At 38.7% G+C, this 22,221-nt stretch overlaps 1 protein-coding gene across 3 annotated transcripts in view; it reads right to left on the bottom strand.

The window, feature by feature from the left end:
- The window catches only part of PRDM5 (PR/SET domain 5), a 60,758-nt gene that overhangs the window by 33,337 nt on the left and 5,200 nt on the right, over positions 1 to 22,221 (bottom strand). For 2 of the 3 annotated variants that reach the window (XM_086888111.1, XM_086888109.1), the window contains exons 3-10: positions 15,778 to 15,900; positions 10,949 to 11,132; positions 10,051 to 10,225; positions 9,231 to 9,323; positions 8,839 to 8,960; positions 7,002 to 7,081; positions 3,821 to 3,905; positions 2,417 to 2,574 (exon numbers count right to left, since the gene is read on the bottom strand). In XM_086888111.1, coding sequence (XP_086744237.1) covers positions 2,417 to 2,574; positions 3,821 to 3,905; positions 7,002 to 7,081; positions 8,839 to 8,960; positions 9,231 to 9,323; positions 10,051 to 10,225; positions 10,949 to 11,132; positions 15,778 to 15,900 — 1,020 coding nt within the window. The remainder of the gene's footprint in view (positions 1 to 2,416; positions 2,575 to 3,820; positions 3,906 to 7,001; positions 7,082 to 8,838; positions 8,961 to 9,230; positions 9,324 to 10,050; positions 10,226 to 10,948; positions 11,133 to 15,777; positions 15,901 to 22,221) is intronic. The other variant, XM_086888110.1, reaches the window with a different exon arrangement.

The following is a 22,221-nucleotide window of genomic DNA, read 5'->3' as shown; positions in this document are numbered from 1 at the left end:
TAAGAGTGTAACAAGTGCTAAGTTAAGGGTCACATCCCAGTGCTCCACTGAACAGAGCAGATAGGCTCTTGGCAACTCCACTGTACCTCCCAGTGAAATCCTGTGAAATGTGAGGAACTACTCTCCTTCTGCACTTTTGAAATGACCCAACAGACACCCACAGATGTTTAAAAACACACGTTGTGGGAGCCATTTTTATTCTGAGACTTCCAGCATGAAATCAGGTTAGAAGAAACCCCCACAGGAATTACAGAAACAACAGCAACAAGTTTCCATCTGAAACACAAATCAAGAATTCAGAGGAACAAAATGTATCTGTACTCTCTTGATATATATAAAAAGGCTGTAAACCTCCTGTAAAATCCAAAGGTTTTTTAAGCATGCTGCTATCAAACTTACAGGTGCATTTTCTGTTAAATGCTGTTGATTTAAGCGTTTTTAACTCTTATGCCCATCACTCCTACTGCAGGTACCTATGCTCCTGCTACTAGCCCAGTAGCCTAATCCTGAAGCTCAGAAAAGCACCCTGAAATTTTCAGAATTCAATTCTCTTCCTCCAAAAGAAAATAAACCTAGGAAGGCATCTTACAGGAAACACACATCTAAAAACCACTAAAAACCCAAGCTGAAGAAATACATAGAAATAAATTATCAAACACAATAAAGTTTTACATTTACACTGCTCCTGGATCAGCATTCCTGTGAACAAGCAAGAGAACTGCTGTCCTCATTCTCTAGGAATAGCCTTCCCAAAATCATGGTACTCAAAACTATTTTGGCCTCCCAAACCACCACATCCTTGAATTGTATGGTACAAGTGGCTTTTGTGCACACACATCCAGATTCCCCTCTGCTGTCTGCTACCTCTCCTCTCCTGTAGTTTCCTTGGTGGAAAGAGGTGTGTCTAAAAATGCAACTCAGGCCATCCATGTTGGTCTCCTGTATCTCCTGCCCACCTCCTCACTCAGCAAGTGTATTTAGAGACCTACATGTGGATGGGTGAACAGTCACAGCTGTTTGGGTAATCTTTATGCAAGCACAGGAACAAGTTTCTCTCAATATAGAGCAGAGTTGATTTACAGCCAGTACTAGGTGCAAACAGGTCTAGGAAAGCAGAATTCCAGCATACTTTAAGGAATTCGGTTAAAATTTGGTCCCCACTAAAGCTGTCTAAATTTTAATATTCTCCCCATTCACTGAAGCTTCTAACCCTTGCTTCTGCTGGTAGTGCTGCTGCTTTAAATAGGGAACTGGGTCAAAGTGTTTACTCCTTCATACTTAATCCTCAAGTCCACTTTCAACCCAAACTCCCCACCAGTCATCAATGGCAAGCTAACATCAGGAAACATGTAAAAAGTATTCATTTAAAATGTAGAGCTATCATTCTAGATTATATTTTATCCATTTTCCTCAGAATATATCCAATCTGCAAGGTTCTGTCCCATTTTCTTAAAGTCTAGAACATCAGACACAATGCACGGGAGCTAATCTTGTCCTTCAGCAGGCTGCTGCACTCTTTCTTGCTTGAGACAGTCATCATCATTTCATCCTGTGAGAGGTATTATTATTGCTCTTACATGATTTATGGCTACAAGTGCAAGAGATGGTGCAAAGATCCTGTGCCAAATTCCCAGATGGAATATAACACGAGCCACACCGCGAAAAACTTGGAGTTATGGCTGTATCAGGGTTGGAGGTTTTTATTCTTTTTTTTTTTTTTCCTTCCTACAGTCTTGTAATTCTGAAACAGCAGTCCTGGATAGACCCTTGCTGTTAGAAATGTAAGCCCAGGTTAAAACTAATGACAGGCATTACAGAAATTAGGCCAAGCTGATTTGAGCTTCAATCACCACAGGCAGAACAGCCCTTTTTTGTGAGTCTATTTTTCAGGTAGCTTTTCTTCTGGTGTTGTTTTAATATGTGAACACTGCACTGAGTTCAAATTTAGTGCAGTTTGAAAGCATCTGCTGCTAAGTCCAACAATGACTGCAAGAGGACTACACATGGTTTTATTCAAATACACTATTAAAAAAAATGTACCTGAAGACATCTTTAAATCAGTAACATTAACTGGGTAACCTAGTACTTCAAAAAAAACCCCAAAAACCACAAAAAGAAAAGAAAGCAAAAAATAAAAACAATACAAAAAAGTTAAAATGGGATTTATCTGATGCTTTTAACCAAGCAACTGTGCTTCACTTCTGCTTATTTAACTTTTTTGTTTACTAGAATTGATTGAGCCTTTTGAGATTTTGGATATAACAAAGAACACTACAACTACATTCTCCAATACTTTAATCCCATGTTTATAAGCATGGCAGAGCTTAACGATGAACCACTTAAAAGAAAAAAAAAATAAAAAATCTGCAAATCTGAGGCTGGCAGACCTGTAAACAACAACAGCAGAGTGCTTTACCTTCTTGTGATTCTTGTAAACATTTCTGTGAGCAAATCCCTTTCCACAAAGCTTGCATTTATAAGGTTTATCTTCACTGTGTATTATTTTGTGTGCAGTCACTTGATCAAGTCGTTTGAAGGACTTATTGCAAACCTCGCAGGTGTAGGGGCGTTTTTCTGCAGAAAATGAGTGGGGGACATTTAATCTCCTGTTTATACAGGGGGAGAAGATGAAAGGCAGAGACAGTCATCTCCTCAGAGAGATTTCTGCAATTAAGTCAACCCAATTAAGATTAAACCAATTAGCAAGACACCTAATGCCCTTTATGTTAGACAGTTAAGTCACTTCACAAAAGATGAGCCATGGTGTTTCTCAAGAAATTGGCACATTCTTTGCAATACTCATTGCTAAAACTAAACTCTGATTAATTAGCTTAAATCAAAAGAGAATGACTTCAAAGAGGAAAACCGTGTTTCCAGATTACAAATGTGAAAGGGGCCATGACAGTTTAAATGTTTTAAAACTTAATTAACAATATACATATTAGCTTCCAAACGCAAAAGTTGCTATGCAAAAAGCCTTTAACTGGTGACTGCAACTTAACTGCACTAATGCTCATCCAAAAGTGTCAAAAGAAAGCCAGGAGCCTCTGAGATACAGATTATGTTACAAGAAACGAGCTTTTGCTGTGGACTGATACCAAGAAAATAGTTCAACTCTAAGCCTGTGCAGCTGTAAAAACCTGCATTTGTTTAAATGCTAATGCATTTGACAGAACAATGTTTGTGTTTCCATTGTGTTGCTTGATGTTTCTAAGCACTGGTGAGGGACACAGAAAACGCTGGATATTTGCAGTGACCAGAAATCCTGGCAGAGCCAACTCGTGCCATACTGCCAAACCTAAAATGGGACACTCCCTGCTCACAGTGGCCTCGTGCTGGCACAAGGGAACTTCTGTGGATAGGGTGGCCCATGAGCTACTCTCCTCTGACCAGAAGCTAAGAGCCCAAAAACACAGATAAACAGTGTAGCACTGATCACTGACACACAGCACACCCACCTCCCAGCCTCTTCTTCTCAGTGTAAAACCTTAGGCACTGGTTTTTTACCTCCTGTCTAAGCTATGTAGCAACCTTTTGCCCCACCCCAGCTCACTGACCTCCTCTACCCCAGCTAGCACCACAAAACACAAAAAGACAAAGCAGCAGCAGGAAGAAGGCTACACCACTTCACTTACAATTTTGGAAGGCTTGGAAAAAAGCTGGCTTAAGATAGTTTCCTTGGAACCTGAGATTGGCTTGCCCAGCTCAGGACAACACAGATTTCATTGAGCCTTCCATAAGAAACAAATTCAGGTGAAACTCCACCTACATGAAATACATATGCACACACATACAGCTCAGTGTCATTTGTGTACATTACCTGAATGAGTTATCATATGGCGTTTCAGCTGGTTTGCCGAAATGAATTTCTTGTCACATTCTTGACACTCAAAGATCTCATGGACCTGCAAAATGTTTCATGGTAATTAAATGTGTGTCTAAAACAAGACCATACCTGTTACACACACAGAAATTCTCTAACAGAATGTACTTATTTAGCCAGTAGCTATAATAAAACTCAAGAATATTCTGTGATTTCCCCCTTGCTTGTCTCTTGGTGAAAAACATCATCTCCCAAAATGTAAAAATTCATTACTGCCAAAAAAAAATAATCATTACAGCTATACTGCAAGTTTACATAACCTGTGTTTCTAACTAGCACATCCATTTAAAATATCATTATTAGGAAAGCATTAAAAAACCAAATGGAGACTAACTTGTCAGGATTTCTTACTTCTAGTCAAGACACGTGTAAGAATAATACAGAAATCACTTCATAGCAACTGTCAGAATTTTAAAAAACAAGTACTATCACACTCTTGCAGGACTGTTTCTCTTAAAAGCTTTTAGAGGCCAGACAGTGGAGGGGCTGCATTGTCTCACACTACAAATGCAGTATTTTCAACATCACAGCACATGACAGCATTTAGGAGTAAATGCTGGAAAAACAGGAGGCAGTTGAGAGCAACTTTTGGCAAAGATTGCCCAGTAGAACAAAACACGGTACAGTGTTAAACAAAAAGGTCAGAAATTAACCAAAAAGAGATGCTTGGAAATGGCAGGTAAAAAAAAAGGGGTCAGGGGTTGGGAAGCAGAGAGGATTTTTAAGTGTGACTCTACTCACACCAATTTTGCCAGGAACAAAAAGAGCTTTGTCCAGCTCTACGAAGTTTAAAACCTTCAGAAATACCCAACAGCTCCTCATACACACTCTCAAACTCTGACCAAAGTAGGATCTACCTTGGTTTGGTCCCTTGGCAGACAGAACTGCAGCTGAATGGAACTGTACAGGTTCACGTAAGAAATCTGCTGAGAAACCCAGAAAGGCACAAGCACAAACCAGTCCTACCAGTGACATGCAAAACCTGCATTTCCAAAGTCAAAAAAGCCTGACTGCCCTACACTCTAAGGTGTCCTTTATGTTCTTTGTCAAAAGAAGAATGAGCTGCTTTACCAGGAAAATACCTGCCTACAGTGAGTCAGAAGCTCAGCCCACATCTGTACATCCAGGAAGACAGAGACAAGCACTGGAAGTGCAGCACTATCAACTCTGACTTGGAAAAGAAACCAGCAATCCCAGGATGTTTGAATGTTTCTTCCTTTTCCACTACAGAACAGTGGAGCATCAGTAGAGAGGCTTGGCAGCCTTTGCTACTCACATGTACCTGCTCACTTTGAGTTCCTGTGAACAATTCAAATCCAAAACATGAGATCCTTATACTGAAAGGAGACATTTAGCAGGAATCTGCATCAGTGAAGATTAACAGTCCCCTTTCCTCCTCCTTATTATTATATAAAGATTATAAAGTTATAAAGATTAACTTTCCTCCTCCTTATTATCATTGTTGAGTGATTGAACTTTGCATTTTACTCAAACTTCAGAAATCAGTACCAGAACACAGTTACTCAGCTAAGGCAAAAGCAGTGCACAAGACACACAAAGCTAAAAATGAGTTTAAATCTGACATGAAAGCTACAGATGTGAATAATCATGCCTTCAGAAAGTGAACATGTATCAATCCCCTACAGCCACCCTCTTTACCTCCTTTCTGTGTTTATCAAGACTTTTCTCTTTCTGTTACTTGGGCTTGTTTTCTGTTATATTTTACCTTCTTATTCTCTACTTTTAATTTCTTTACATGGGAATGGGTGGAGGTAACAAATCCGTCTTTTTCTCCTGGTTTTACCTATTATTTTCTCACTGGTTTTATTGTCTGTACAAATGTTCTTCGCAATGCTGATGATCCTGCCCCACTACCTACAAAAGGAAATTAATTCAAGCAAACAGTGTGAGTACTACTATGTGTAATCTCTCACTATCTGATATAAGTGCAAAAATCTGGAATATCCATTTTCTGGATGTTTTAAAAGAAAAGCCAAACAAGAAAAGCAAATAAAGTTTTATGCACAAAATCTCCATGGTGATTCCTAAGGTAAGTGCTCAACTGACACAATCAATCATATTTGAGAAACTTGTGTGTCACAATGTGTCCAGAATTACAACTACTGAAACAGAACAAACATTTAATAAAATGGACAAACTAACCAGGATATTTTGCATTTGAAAGGTCTGACGTGCAAAACCTGTGCCAATGTATAAAACTTGTAATAACACATGGCAAGGCACACCATGATAACAAAATATAGCCTCATTAGACAAGAAGTGTGGGGCATACTAACACAAGCAAGGAGAAAAACAAATTAAAAAGGAGGGGCCCCACCATTTCCTTTGCAACAACATATTTTAATTGATATCATTTATATCCTCAATGAATTCAGGTTATAACCAGGGCATTATTAAAGACTTACAGTTAATCTGATAAACAGTACAATGCAGCTTTTTGCAAAAACAGATTCTCCTGGGTTTTAGTGATTTATCAAATTAATCTTGCAGGGACTTCCTTTGGGTATAATGGATTCAGAATCTCATATTCAGAGTCCATCTGTATTTCTACACGAACACCCTTATTTCCAAAGGATGCTTTTCCAACTGTTAACCCCTCCTGTTCTGGTTATAAAAGATTATGTGCATAAACAAAAAACATTAAAAATCTGGGTTTGAGGGAGAATTCTTTTACTACTGCATAACTACAATAGAAGTAACTCTCCTAAGTGGTATTTCAAAAAGCACTAAGAAAACCACTGTGCTTTGTACAAGAGTTGAAGGCTGATGAAGCTATTTTATAGTCTGTATGTATGCTATGATTACATAACACACTTAGTGTTTAAGAATGCTGAGGAACAGCAACTCTGACTTAACGCTGGAGTGCACAAACATATCAGCATTTGGTGAGAGAGGCATGAAAACTTCAGGGAGATATTTGGCTTGAGCAAGTGTGACTACAAAAATAAATATCCACACGAAACCAGGTTGGCTTTGCAACCATGAAAGAGATCACCCAAAGGCTTGCATTACAGCAGCTCTCAAGTGACGTGAGCAGCACAGCCTCACATCTCAGGGAAGTCAGTGCCTGCTGTGAGTCTGCCTTCATCTCACTGACCTTTCGATGCTCCTGGAGATTTGCTGCTGAGGAACATTTCTTATTGCACACTGAACACATCAGCTTCTTCCTAGAATTTCCTGAAACAGAAACAAAATACCACCAACATCTTAAAGAGGAAGTGCTAAGAAAGAACCTAAATATTTCCACTGAGCCTGTGACTTTTCACAGGTCACTTGACTGACATAAGATTTTCACATTTGTATCCCATCTTCAAAGTGCTCTGTATCAGGAGTTCTCTGTGGGTGTCCAACAAACCAGTCACTGGTGGAATGTAAATTAAGAAAACCAGAACAATAAAGAAAAAAACCTTTCAAATAGATGTTATCATACAGCACCAATCCCACATGAAGAGCACAATTCACAACTGAGAGCAGCTTGCCTGGCAATTGAACAGTTCATTTCATCCAGAAATCAATACAGGAGTTAGAGCAGCAGTGACCAAAAAATACCTCACACTTAAGTCAAAACTATTTACCAATTTTGTTTATTTAGAAAGCATTAAGTGTCCTACTATATAAAATATCATTAATGGTCTTTAATGGAACAAAACAGGGAAATCGTATTAGCACCAGATCATGAATTCAATTCTTGTCTAAAATGCAAACTACAAAACAAGCTAGAGGTCAGTTACCAGACATTTTCCTCCCCTTTTCACAGCTGCTTTAAAAAAATCACAGAACACTTAATTGAGTTTATCTATTACTTACCTTTAGAGACTCATTTTAATACCCCACAAAGCCACCATAAACCCAATTCTTTGTTTATAATTTAAAATGCCCATGCAGGATAGTTCCTAGCTTAAGTAAAACACATCCATACTACAGCAGAACATTATAAAAGTAAAAACTTATAAAGTAAAAAGTAAAAATTTATAAAACTTAACACAAGTATTTATATACACAAATAGACACAACACAGGAATACACTTAGTCCTTCAGTGTGGAATTCATATCCCACTAGATAACTGACAAAAGCTAAGCCTAAACATAACAGTGATCATGGATGAAAAAAAATATTGCTGATACCAAAAAAAGGAGATAATCTCTTTTAAGAATGATTACAGAAAGATTTCGCTATGCTGCAAGAGTTTAGAGACTGAAAATCCTAAAAATCATCTCAGTGCTGTCAGCATCAACTGAAGACTGTTTTCTGTGCGCTCTGGGATTCTGCTGCCCCCACACATAACGATATTCCTTTGACACAGAGAGGGAAAATACAGAGAGAGTGCAGAATGCCAAAACTGAGATCTGTGTTGTGGACCTGAGAGCGCTATTTTGCCTTTTCATGAGAAGAGAGTGAAGTTTCAGGGGAAATTACTCACAGCACACAGATATGAAAACATTGGGGCCTAAGAGGACCAGTGGATAGCCTGGTCTGGCTTCCTGCATAACAGATGTTATAGGATTTTATGCAATCCTCATCAAGCTTAATCGTTTGATTAGGCAAAGAAAAGACATCCTATTGTGTCCTGGAAATACCAAAAAATCAAGAACTCCTCATTTCCTGTAGCAGTTTGTGCCACCAGCAGTAGATTTTCCTCACTACTGAAACATTTTGCTTCATCTACTCTTTGCCTAGTTTAAACTTCTCAAGATTCCTATTACATTTTCTGCAGGAGATTAATGATTCAGGTGGCCTACAGTAATTTCTCCTTGGGGGGGAGGAATAGTAACTCTTGCAATTAAGTTACTTCTTAATCTTCTATTTGATACAAATGAATCCATCAAAAAAGAAACCAAAGACAATGTTTACTCTGATTTGCAAATTTATGGCTAGGAGCATATCATATTGGGTTTGTTTTTTTTTCCTGAAGAAACATTAAATTCTTTCTTACCACTGTGAACATTTTCTTTGTGCTTTTTCAGGGCATCCTTGCTCTTGAACCTCTTCCCGCAGCTATCTGCCTTGCATATGAACCTGGCATCCCCTCTGCACGCCTCCTTGTGCTGCTCATAACTACACAGGACAGCAAAGACAGAAAACAAAAACCCACATCAGGCAGTGCTCTCCAGAAACCAGAGCTGTAGCAAGTACTCAGAGCTGAACACATGCTGCAGTGCAGAGTTCCAAGGCCACCTCATGCATTACTTACAGCAGAGAGGAATTGAAAGCATTTGAGTCCTTGCCCTGTTAGGGTTCCCAAACACTACCAAGCTTTTGGAAAGCTAACATGCAAAGGAAGGCCAGCAAGGACATGACAGCAGTCCTGTAACTCGGACACAAAACCTCGATTCCGAGCTGAAGGCACTATTGCAAACAGAGCACTGGAAACTTCTTGAGGAGTCTCCTGGGCTGATATTCTCTGTGCACTGCAGGACACTAAGAGACAAATAAAGCAATAAAATTAAGTAAGGGCAACATTCTACAACTTACACAGGCTTGCACTAGCTATAAACATATATAGCTTTACAAAAAATAGGCTAACAATCTGTAATTAAATTATAATAAAAAGTAATACATCTATCCAATTGTAAGAAAATACATAGTAAACAACAGAAGAAAACCAGTTATGTTTCTGTGCAGAAGCATAATTCTAAGATATATGATTTTAACTACAAAACTGCATATTTACATTCTCAAGGACACCAAAGACATGTTCTTAAATCTCACATCTTTCACGTTTCTATTTTGTTTTTCATCACCCAAATATTTAATTAAGCAAACATGAAGCACTGGTTTTCCTCTTTTTCCCCCCTTAAATCTGATTTTAATTCTGTACCAGCATCCACAGCTTGAAAATTACACCTCCTAAACTACTAAATGTCCCACTGATGGAGACCAGTAATGCTGCACCAAACTGCTGCTCTCGTCTGGTCTCCAGAGTATGAATTTAACACATAAAAAATTGTCAGTAATTCTGCAATTCCCATTGAATTCTACAACAAATATGAGAAATTAAGACATTAAAAGATTAAAGCAAAGGGTAAGGGTAAAAATACAGATGCATAAAAACTAAACCTTAGCTTGTGATTAGGGCAAGAGAAATAAAGGATTGAATGAATGTGATTTAAATGATCCCTGAAAAAACACTCCTGTTTCTACTCACTGTCTTTGTAGAGCTTGTTTAACAGGGAATTTCTTTCCACAATTTCGGCACTTAAATTCCTTTTCCTCACTGGGTTTTTGGTGCAAAGTCTGCAGGTGCTCAGCTAGAATCTCCTGGCTGGCAAAACTGGACTCACAGTTTGGGCATGCATGGTCCTGTTTACAGGTGAGAGGATCTGCATGATTGGAAGCAAAACCGATGTAAAGGAGTAGGCCCCAGGTTTTTTGGTTACATGAAGAGAGAGACTCTCTGCCAGAAACAGATTATGCAAAATGGTGGCATGAAACTCACAAAAGACAAGATCTCTGAAGGGATTATAGGCAGCCTATTTTAAGTGGATTACATTACTGAAAATGGATGGGAAGTTTTAACATGGGTGTGGACTGCTGGCCCAAATTAGTCATTCAACTCAATTAGAACCTCAGTGCAATTAGTCTTTCATAAATTGATCTTTGACAAAGATGCTGAGAATTCCCCAGACAGCTCAGCTCACCCTCCTTTTCCTAGACATCTTACTTTAGGATTGGCTGAATAGCTTTATGGGAAGTTTTAATCCTCTCCCATCTAAGTAAGAAGGAAACTATCCCTCTCAGAGCAAAAGCTAAGTATTTGTAAGCCTGTGTGTCAGGTGAAACAAACTCAGTCTTTAGTTCAAAAATTAAGGGTTACCATTTAAGAAATCCAGGCTCACTCATTCACTCAGTAATTCACAAGACTGGCTGCTCCTTATAAGGCAAAGAAGCTCAACTCAAACCCAAATAAAGAGATAAAAATAATGCAAGAACTCAGACTAAACCCTGGGGACCTTCCAGTTCCCCAGTCCTATACAGTTAGTGTTCTCATTCTCCATTACCACTTTTAAGCTCTCAAGTTACCCTACATTTTACATATTGCTCACCTGCAATCTTTTCAGCAGCTGGTTGCACTTCTTTATTGTTGCCACTGTCTTCATCTTCCTGGATAACTGTTACTTCCTCCTCTTCCTCCTCCTCTTCTTCCATGTCACTGTCCAAGTACCCAATTAGAAGTTCTGTGTCTGTTTCAATATCTTCCACAGCCAGATAGAAAATATTTTCCCCTTCCTGAAACAAATAGGAAGTAGAAGCAATAAATAATTGTCAGAAAAACAAGAGTAGGAGACAAAAAAAAACAAGTATGAGATGCTAAACTAATGTTACCCCTCAGCCACAGAAGGGTTGGCTCCATTCCTCAGAGATCACCATGCTACAACAGGCTTGCTAAGATTTCTTTCCCAGTGTGGCTGCATGGATAGGGTGCATTTGTGTTCTGCTATTTTGGGAATATTCCCCTACCTCACCTGTGAGGCTTTTTCACTATTTCCTGTAGCTTAGATCAAGGTGGAGGTGGCATTGAAGTCATCTCCAGCCACACTCAACAACAACTTCAGGGTTTGAAAAGGAAATATTTGAGGATTAGGAAAAAGCAGAATTTAGATAACCAGCACAGCTTTATCTCTCTCCCCAGCTGACTGCAGGAATTCTAACACAGCTTTCAGCAGTTTGTTTATGTGGTGTTATTTTCTCTCTTTTTCTCTCTCCTTAAGATTCCCAGCCTTCTCGCTGGAGGCTTTCACCCCTAGTCAGTTATCTCCACTATCAAATTGGCAGGCACATCTGGAAAACGCACTTTAAACCCTGTGCTGGTTTAAATCAGTGCAGATCCACAAAAGGCCAAAGGATCCAGCCCTGATTCTGCTCAACAGCACAAACTACATAACCATAAGCTCCAAAAGCTTCTTGATAATGCCTGGATGAGCTTCCAAATAGCTACATAAGCTAACAACTTTGTGCTTTGACAAGAATTCACTGATATTACCAAGGCTAGCACTACGGGGTGTGGGGAGGAATCCATACATCTGTCCCCTAAACTCATCTTCTGTAAGATAGAGATACCTTTTTCTTTCTATATGTGAACCAAATTCTTCAGGTACTGCCCGAAGCACTGAAGGAGACTCATTTTTATGCAATGAAGACTCCCAAGTCCTATCATAAATCTTAAAGCTTATCTGGTTAACACCCAGAAAAGTTAACTGAGGCTTCTTTGCCCTGCATCTATCTAGCCATATATTTTGTAACAAGCTCCTCTGAGCAAGGACAAGATAATGATTTTTAATTTTTGTAATACGCTAAGATTAATTTAAACTGTCAACAGGGATGTAGCATTCCTTGAGCTGCAGAAGGTCTGTTATATTTTACACAAGATACTGTCACACAGGAGTGAAACCTACTTAATTCAGTAGACTTGATACAGCTGCTACTTTCAAGGATGCACCGCTTCTCTGTCCTTATCTCAACAGCAGCATTGAAAAACAAAAAGTTATGATTTTTTTTTTTCCTCAAGATCTGTTCTGCAGTCCAGATATCTATCAGCACACCAACCTAACCTCTGTACACATCTACAGCTTGCTTGGTTTCATATGTCTCTGTCAAGTTGCAGAAACCTTTAATTTAGTACAGTCTAAAGTCAAAACAAATCCTCTTGACATGAGGAAAAGTATAAAGTCTTTCTACACTCAGTCTCCACACAGACAGGATAAAACCACTGGGGTAAATCTCTAATACATCACTGTTTAGGACAACTTTATTCTAAAAGTGAGACAACCTCATGAAGAGAAGCAGTCTATGATTGGATTATCAAAAATAATAATGAAAATAGTTCTAAAATTAAGGATTTTGAAAATTTGAAGATTGAAAGAAAAAAAAGGAAAAGTCATGTATCCCAGGCCAAAATGAAGCCTCAAGTACTAGGAGCTGTCAATGTTTGAGTGCTCTGGGTTACATTTGCATTGGAAAGAAAACAGCTTTGTTGCCAGCCCAATCTAAACTAATTTCTCCTCCAAGGTTAATTTGTTTGGCTTTTCCATCCAAACAAATGCTAATAGCCAGGTATTCAGAGCACTAATTAATCAAGATAGACCCACTTGCTGTAGTAGCTCCTCAAGGCAGCATTTTGAGCAAAAGCAATGGAAGCTCCTCCAGAAACCACAAAAGAATTTACTCCACCAGCACCACCTGCATGGATCACATTAATCTACATGCAGACACAGTAAACAGTCTTTTAAATAATTTTAATAACCCTCCTGTTTCTAAGAACACATCTGCAGCCATTCCACTGGCCTGTGTGCTTAGACCATGCTGGCTGTTTTCCTAACACTCATCTGCAGCAGACCACAATGGTCCTTGGGAGAAAACTCCAAGTGCTTGCTCATCATGGTGGCACCACAACCTCCCTTCATGTTAGTCCTGGGTTACCATTCAATTATGTTCTTCTCACCTCTGCCTTCACTGTCGTCTTTTACACTATAAGCCACACAGACCTGCTCAGCAAACACACTTTTCCAGTTCCAACAGCCCTTGCTATCTCCTTTTTGGTCCACTACAGGTACCTCTTCAATGCAGACTTTTGGCTTTTCCATACAGTTACACACCTTCGTTATCTGCTTTGCAAGAGGGAACACAGAACCACTGGCAGCCCATCACACTTTCATCCAAAAGCATAAAACACTTGTCATCACTCCTGGAAATTTAAAACACAGTCTTGTGTTACCTGAGGGAGTGTAGGGCTTTTCCACCCTTCAGAGCCTGAGCAGCTGGCTCCAACCCAGCCTTTCTAATCCTTACCCACCTTGCCTCTGTGCCCAGAGAGTGTTACCTGACTTCCCTCTGTATCTGACTCCCTGGCAGCAAAACAGCTCTTCAGCCTACCTGTTCTGCCACTTCTCCCTGGCTACCTCTCCAAACAAGCATATTGCCTTTCCCACTCTCCCTGAAGCTCCAGGATGTCAACTTTGGCAGAGGTAAAACCAATACAGGAAATGTCTGAGGGCAGAAACTGCAATCCAGGAAATAGGTGGAGATGATTTCACACACAGCCCAGAATTCAGATTATACCTCATCTAAAACACAGCACACATACGCAAGATCCAGAAGCCTCAGCTCTCTCCTGATCTATTCCTATGGAGTTATATTGCATGGCAAGGCAGAAAACCTCTGAGACACAAATGTGAGACTAAACAGAACACAACACTAAACTAGCACAGCAATTCTGACATTTCTCCACACTGCAGTTTTCAGTAACAGCTCCCAGTGAAGGCCAGAATATTTTTCCATCTGAATATTCTGTGTTAGGACAGGATTTAAGGTCCTCAAAAACCTTATGAAATAATTTAGCAGATTTTTATTTGTTTCTATCATTTTCCTTATAATACTTTTCCATACCACTGGTATGCACTGGATATTCCATTAAAACTTCTATTTCACAAGTTCAGGTCATTTACTGGAAAGATAATAATGAACATGAATTGTTCACACTGCTCTCTCTTGTGAGCCTTACTTTGCATTTTCTAACAATGACTGTGCACTGATGAGGTGCTAATCACAACTCCTGTATGAGAGACTTTCATATCTGCTACCATAAGAAGGACAACAAATTTAATAAGAAATGAAATTTTGGGTTTTTGGCACAGGAAAACCAAAATTTTTTTTGTCTGGCTTCAAAATAAACTATAACTCTTTAGTCAGACTAATCCTTGGTGGAAAAAAAATCATCTCATGATGAAAAAGCAGAACAGTAATTTTGACAAATGCTGATAAATAATTCTCCTTTTCCTAATTGTTTGCCAATTTGGATTATATCAGCAAATACCTTAAGTTAGCCTGAAATGACATTTTGTAAAGTATACATTTTAAGAAAGAAAAATTACAGAGTCACATAATTCTTACTTATGTGGAAGTGGAAGAAATTAATTTACTGTGAAGCTGAGCTGTTAAAAAAAAAACAAACAAAAAACAGAGAGCTAATTTTTTTAGTAATCCCCCAAAGGACAACAGCTGGAACTGGAAAGGTATCCCTGTCTCTGTTGTATCCTGTAAAGTCACAGAATGCTTCCAAAACTGAGCAATTAAACAGACTAAGACTCTACAGCTTGAGAGAAGAGCTGTCAAATAAGAGTGAAAGCATAGAATTTCATAAAATCAAAGATGGCATAGAAAAATAAAGTAACTATTCACTGTTATACAAGAATTAGGAAATAAAGTGCAATTAAGGAGTGTCTAGAAGAAAAACAGAAGCATATTTTAACATAATTGAAGTGGCAGAACTCATTACCACAGAGTGCTGCAAATGACAGCTAGAAAAATGAAAAAATAAGCTGGATAAATTCAGATCAACAGCAAAGACAAGAAAATTACCTTTTTTATTAATTCATCCTCAGGCACGACGTGATCATCCTATCAGATATTTAGATTGTTCAATTTTCTGTTTCCTACTTAAATATTTTCAGCACCATGCTTCCTTTCAAACCTGTTACACTTTCATAATTAATTATATAATAATGTGTTATGTACATTATATGATATTGTTCATTTTATTGAACCACAATGTAAATGCATGATTCTGCTTTACACACACCTAGGCCCACACCCAAGTTTGGTATGAAACACATATAGGGCTCTAAATAATTAGCCCTTAAACCTTTCAAATAGCATCAGATTCCAAGGACTTCTCTGGTCTTTCATCCTACCACTCTTATTTGTGGTATCATCTTAAGCACAAGAGTTCTCTTTTAAAAAGAAAGGCAGAAAAAGAAAAGCAGTTCGCTACTTTTCTCAGACCTTGCAATTTTATTACTAGACACGAAGACCAACGAGGAGATCAAATTAATAAATCAGTGACAGAAAGTGAATGGTAGGAATTCACCAAATCTACCTGTATGGCTGCCAGGTTCTTCTGTTCCTGGGATGGAGCCTCATGGACAAACCGCAGCCAGTTCGAATGGCGTGGGTTGCTGGCATCCAGGACATAAAGGACCTCGCCTTTGTTCCCACGAACCTGAAACATTAAAAAAAAAAAAAACAAAACAAAAAAAACCCAAGCAAAATTGAAATTAAAAAACCAAGTATGTCCAGGTTTTGTCCACTCAGTGAAAAAAACCACTTTAAAAAAAGAATTGTTCGCACAAGATACACCCATCTCCTTATCTAGATCTTTTCAGCTACCATTACAGATCCATAAAATTCATCTGATTGCTACAATTTTGACATAATTCCAACTTACATTGAAAAAAAGGAAGATAATGGAAATAAAAACTTAATATTAACTAAGTCATTCTTCCCCCTCAAAACACATACTGCTATACAAATATATCTGTCACTGCCAAAAAATCCCCTGTTTGTTTAATTTTAAATAATAGATTGCTTGAATCTCCACTGATCCAGACAACAGAGAGCCATGCAAAAAGGTCACGGAGCCACACTATTATTCCATGTGATTTATTTATATAATGAATGGATTTTATTTTCCATCTGTCAACAAAAAGTATCCAGGGCAGGTATTTCCTAAGAGCCAGGGAATTTGGCTATATAAGACCAAAATTTGATTGCCTTTGTGGCTTTGTATATAAATAGCTCACATTCTTGCTATATTTGTTTCTAATAGAATGCAATATTGTATTTCTTCAGTACGACTGCTTCAATTACCTAAACGTTTAGGGCATTATTAAAAAGACAAAAACCGTATTCCATTACAATAATAGCTGGTGACAGCACGTTGTTCTCAGATTAAGAAAGAAAAAAAAAAAAAAGAATTACTGTAGTTCTGCAAACAAGTTAGGATCTTCAAAATTCATTACTGCTCTTCTGAAGGAAAAAGGACACATCACAAAAAGGTGCCAACATTCAAACTTTAAAAGCTCCAACTTTCCAACACATGGATTAACCACAGTGAGAAGTGTCAAACCTACACATTGAAATGCATCTGGAAACAATATTATCTGACACTAATGGCTTCCCAGAGAGGCCATGGATGTCCCATCCCTGGGAATGTTCAAGGCCAGATGGGATAGGGCCCTGAGCAACCTGATCTAATGAGTGGCATCCCTGTCCCTGGCAGGAGGGCTGGAGCTGGATGGTCTTTAAGGTGCTTTCCAACCCAAACCATTCTGTGACACGGTAAGAATCACCCAGTTCTACAGAGGCTTTGTGCTTTAGCTACCCAAGCACAAGTTACAGGAGCCCACCACATACAACCTATAAAGGCTTACATCAAATCTTGAGTTGGAATGAGAAGCAATCCAGGTCCTATTATAAAAACTATACACTACTCTATCTAACTTTTCATCAATTTTTCTTTACTTGCTTGATCATTAAATTATATAAGAGTAATTTATATTTGCTTCAGTGATACACAGTCATCTCAGTTATGCTTTCAGTCTCTGCCAATCCATAAAGGGATGCCAAACACGAAGCAGAGCTTTAACACATAAGGAAACTATCAATAAAGGAATACGATAAATCCCTTAAAAACATTCTGTATTTTCTACTGCCTTTTTCTCCTCATAAAGAAATAATGCTGTGTTGAATATACAGATGTGAGCATGAAAAGTCAAGAAAAAGTGCAAAAACACGGTACTCAGCGTGGACTAGACTGGTGCCATGAACCAATCCTTTTCTGGTTGCATGAATAGGGAGTTTCCTAAATGAACTGATGGCAGTGGATCCCAAACCTAGCACTTAAAACCAGCACCTCAAATGTATACGCATATCCCTGTTACGTATCTGAAACCCAAGAATTATCTTCTTGACAATCAGCACAAAAGGTGTCACTGAACAAATTCAATGCTTTTAATATAAGATGAAGTACGCTACGCTCCCTGTCACCACACAGGGTGAGGTTCCACCTCAAAGCCAGTCAGGACAATTTGAATTATGCCACATTAACAAGCACCAGGAGGGTGCAGAAACAAGAGTTCAGGAGCAGAACTGGTCAATGTGTAAGCTGCCCCCCATACCAAACTCCACACAGGTGTAAATAACACCTAAGCTGTGGCAGTGCCCACCAACAACAGGCACCACTCCATCTGTCAGCCTTTTATGCTGCAATGAAATTACCCCCACATTTTCAAAATACATCCAAATCTGTCACTTATGCTACTTCTAAATCCTCACAAGTGTATTGCAAATGCCACACCATGCACACCTGGCAAAAGAAGACCAAAACTTCACTGCAAGTAAGCAGATGGCTACTTTTGGTGAAGGCAGTAAGCTCACTGCCTGCTTTCTGGAAACCATTTTCTGAACATTTCTAAATGGAAAAATCTATGTTCATCAAACAATCATGCAGAGAAAAGTACTGATTTCTGCATTGCTTCTTTTTTGATTAGCTGAAAATATGATCTTTATTGCTGTAGCATAAAACAGCTAGATGCAATACTTCTGCATCCTGAGTTCAGACCATCACAGAGCTCACTGCAGAGTAGAAACTCACATTTTAACATTGCTGGAGAAAGCATTAAAATAACTCCAGCAAAAGAAACCTGAGGCAGCAACTCCTGATTTGCTTACTCAGTAAGAAGTCAGGGACAGAGACAGCATGTGCCATTTTCCTTCAGCCAAAACATACAGCAAGTTTTCCATGCTAATGAAGCTCCTTCTGGTGCATGACATTACCTGACCCTGCCAGGGACAGAAGGGTACAGGAAGCTCACTCCTAGACTCCTGCAAATATTCTGTGGAGCTTTCAGGAGCGGGGTTGAACTTCCCTTTCTCTGAAATGATACCCAAATCTCCCTAAGCAAACCGTGTGTGATCTACAGTAAGTTCAGACTGGACTAGGAACGTCTCAGCCCAGCAAGACATGTTTTCCAACATCTTAAATATATCCTGTAACTGAGGATGGGAAATTAACACTCTTGGCTACTTTACTTCTCATCACCAAAACCAAAAGATCATTAATGGGACTGCTCCAAAAGCCACTAAAATTAATGCAAAGTCATACATTTAACATGGAAAAATATGACTAAAACAAATTTTAATAGAGTTGATTATGACAACATTAATAACCACCCTGGTTATTTATCTGCCTATCCCATTGGAAAATTATTTACCAAAATTGAAATTCTAGGACATAAGACTTGCAGATGAGATAGCACACCAATTTCTGATTTGTGTAAAAGCCCAGATCATTTAAGAAAAGAGAAAAACAAAAGCATTGAAAAATAAACAAAGATTCACCCAAAAACATTTAAATGCAAACGGTTTTCTATGTAAACAGTATTCGAGGAACAATGACTGGGAAGGTAGACTTCATACAGAAAAAAATAAAGACCATATTGTTCAGAACTAGATCAATAATATTATATTCACCTTGACAGCAAACACAGAATTCATCTAATTAAGATTTATTTTACCATGAATCTATGGACATAATTTGACTTAATGTCTTGTGTGTAAGAGCCTTCCTATGCCAGAAGAACATTTTATGGGCAAGATATCAAAGAAAGAAGAAAAATAAAAAATAAGAAGAAAGCCACCAAAACACACCAAGCTTCATGCGCTTGACTTCTTATACCTTGATCCTAAACACCACAGCTCTGATCTGAAGCTGGCTGCAGCCAAGAGCAGATTCTCTGTTGCCTTCACTAGTTTTCAGGCAGGCTTATTTAACTGAAAACAACTGTCACAGCAAAAGTGATGAGAGTTAAGCAGCAGAAATCTAAGTTCATTTCATTTTCTTATATAAATAAACACAAACATTGGCTTCCATTGAAAGACTGATTTCTAATCTCTTTGGTTTTAATGTAACAATGAAGAAAACATGATCCTGGCAGATAGACAGAAACCCAACCTGAAATATGTAACATTCAGCATTACATGGCATATTATGTTCCATCCAACCCTGACCAACATTTCTTCATGGTATGTCAGAGTGTTTGAAGAAGGACAAAATCTTTCCAGCCCTCCCTGTTTCAACATTTGCCAAAGTCATCACCAGAAGTAGATGCCTGCCACAATCCAACAGGAGTGAAATGAATTCCCCTTTCTTGGTTAAGGATAATGAAGAAAAGGAACTGGACATACGTACATGAACTGATATCTTCCCCTCACAAAGGCACATCTGAGCCTCCAGAGCAAAAATGTCTGTGAACTTTTAATACCTGAAGATGATTTCCTGCTTGCCTTGAAGCACTTGCTTCTCCAGCAAATACACACAGCTCAAAGCTGCTATGCCAAGTTTACTAAAACACACAAAGAAGTATTTGATCAAGGTGTTATCGGATTGCTAAAAGTAAGATCAAAACTGTCAATTCATCACCAGCAATGAGCTGTGTCCTTCACCAGTACGCTCAGAGCGCTGGGGGACAACTGAAGATGTTTCAAGATTAAACTTTTAAATCTGTTAAAAAGATTTCTCTTTTTAACAGAAAGAAAGAGAAAGCACACAGCCACTTGGACATTTCTTGGCTTTTTATTATCACTCTTAACTAAATGGTTACCACAGCTTTGTTGGGGATTTTTATTTTTTTTTCCTTTCATACCACTCATAAATAAAACATTTCAGCCTGTAGCTCTTCACAAAGATAACAGCAAGATCATGGATGCTTCCCACCTGCTGGAATCTTCCACTTCCCCAGAATCTGTTGAATGAACAAGTATAAACCTTTTGATGTCTTCGCAACTATGCATGTTACAGGCAGAGTAATGGCATCCCGCTACATTTAATTTAAAGAGAAACTCTAACATCTTCAGAATTTAACTGAACAAAATCATTGGGCTCAATAAATTTTTTGGGTGCCACGTTTTCCCTGAGACCAAAAGAAAACGTAACGCGTGTGATTCTGTCTCAACGTGATGCCTTAAAGATGCCAACTCACAATGCCGGTCTGGGAGAAAAGAGAATGGCTTGATCAAAACAGACCACATCACAGAGCACCACTCTGCACAACTAGAAATGCATGTGGCAAACTTCCTCACAGAAAAATATTCCATAAAATTGAAGCCTGGATCCCAGGCATCACGTGTCAAGGAAAGAAAACAAGTTGCGCTAATGCCCGGTTTTTTTTCCTTGACTTACAGAAAGCCTCAACTGCTTGAGCCTTCTTTCTGAAGGTGTTCTCTCTGGAAACTTTCTATTTTTTTGACTGCCATCAGACTGTGAAGTCAGGCTTTAGTGTGCCTCCCTCCATTAGCCTTCAAATTAATTATTTTTTATATCTTTGGTACAGCTGGCTACATAGAGACTTGGCCAGTTTCTGTGCATGCCTCCCACAGGCTCTGGAATAACCATCTACTTGGGCTGTTCAAGTCCTAACTTTCTGCATTCCTGGTCTCAATTTTCAACTTCAGACTACTCCCAGCATGATTTAAGCTATATTATAAAAGCTCATGTTCAGATCAACTTCATTAAACATGAACAACTTGGGTTAAAATTTTCAGGAAGTCATAAAATTTGGTATGCAGGAATCTTTTCAAGGCTTTCAAAACTAGGTTACCGTAAGATATTATGAAATGATTTTCAAACAGCTCATAAAAACTTCATTTTCTGATTTGTTGTCAATGGGGTCACATTAGTGTCACTAACAAATACGTGGATTTGCCTTTGCTTTTCTGTCGTGCAGAAACAGATAAATCTCATTTAAGTGTGAGCAGTAAGGAACCTGGAAAATCATAAAGCTTTCCAACAAACCTAAAGGCCTTCTCATTGCTGTAATCTACCCACTGCCTCTTCTGAAAACCTTGCTCTAGCAGAAGCATTTTACTGATTTCAAACAACCTGCAGAAACATCAGGAAGAGCCAAGTGAGCCAGGGCACAATGAACATGTACTGTACTCTGCAAACATCTGTAATAAGAGCACATTGTATTGCTCTGTCTTCAGCTGGGAACAAAGAGGATGAAATTGGTTGCTCTGAGTACATAACCCAAAAGGGAAAGGGGAACAAACTGTCCACACCTCTCCTCTAGGAAAGGGCATCTGGGGCACAGCTCTAGATTGAAATAGACAAGGGAAAGGCAGAAGACAGGGCTACACAGGCTGGAGTTAGCACTCACCTAGGAATATTTCACCACTCCCGATACTTAATACTGAGCTTGGGTAAAAAGAGACGGCTTTTAACATTCTCTCAGTCATCATTCTAGTGTGTGGAATCCATCTGCAGCTCTGCTAAGGCTGCATCACTACTCTGCTCTCTTCATAAGCTGCTCAGTGAGGTTAATGCCAGAGATTTTTCAAACAAACATGTATTTTGTGATAAATGCACTGATAGCACTTTAAGCCAGATGTCAGATATAAGCTTTTTTTGTACTGTGCAGTAACAGTCCTCCTTCCACCTCTAAACACAGAAAGGTAAAAAAGTAAGAAATTAGTCCTCAGTCTA

This window comes from Cyanistes caeruleus, chromosome 5 (genome assembly GCF_971803275.1).
Source record: "Cyanistes caeruleus chromosome 5, bCyaCae1.hap1.1, whole genome shotgun sequence".
Taxonomy (NCBI): domain Eukaryota; kingdom Metazoa; phylum Chordata; class Aves; order Passeriformes; family Paridae; genus Cyanistes; species Cyanistes caeruleus.
Note: the sequence above shows the minus strand (reverse complement) of the source record. Positions and strands in the feature narration are given on the sequence as shown.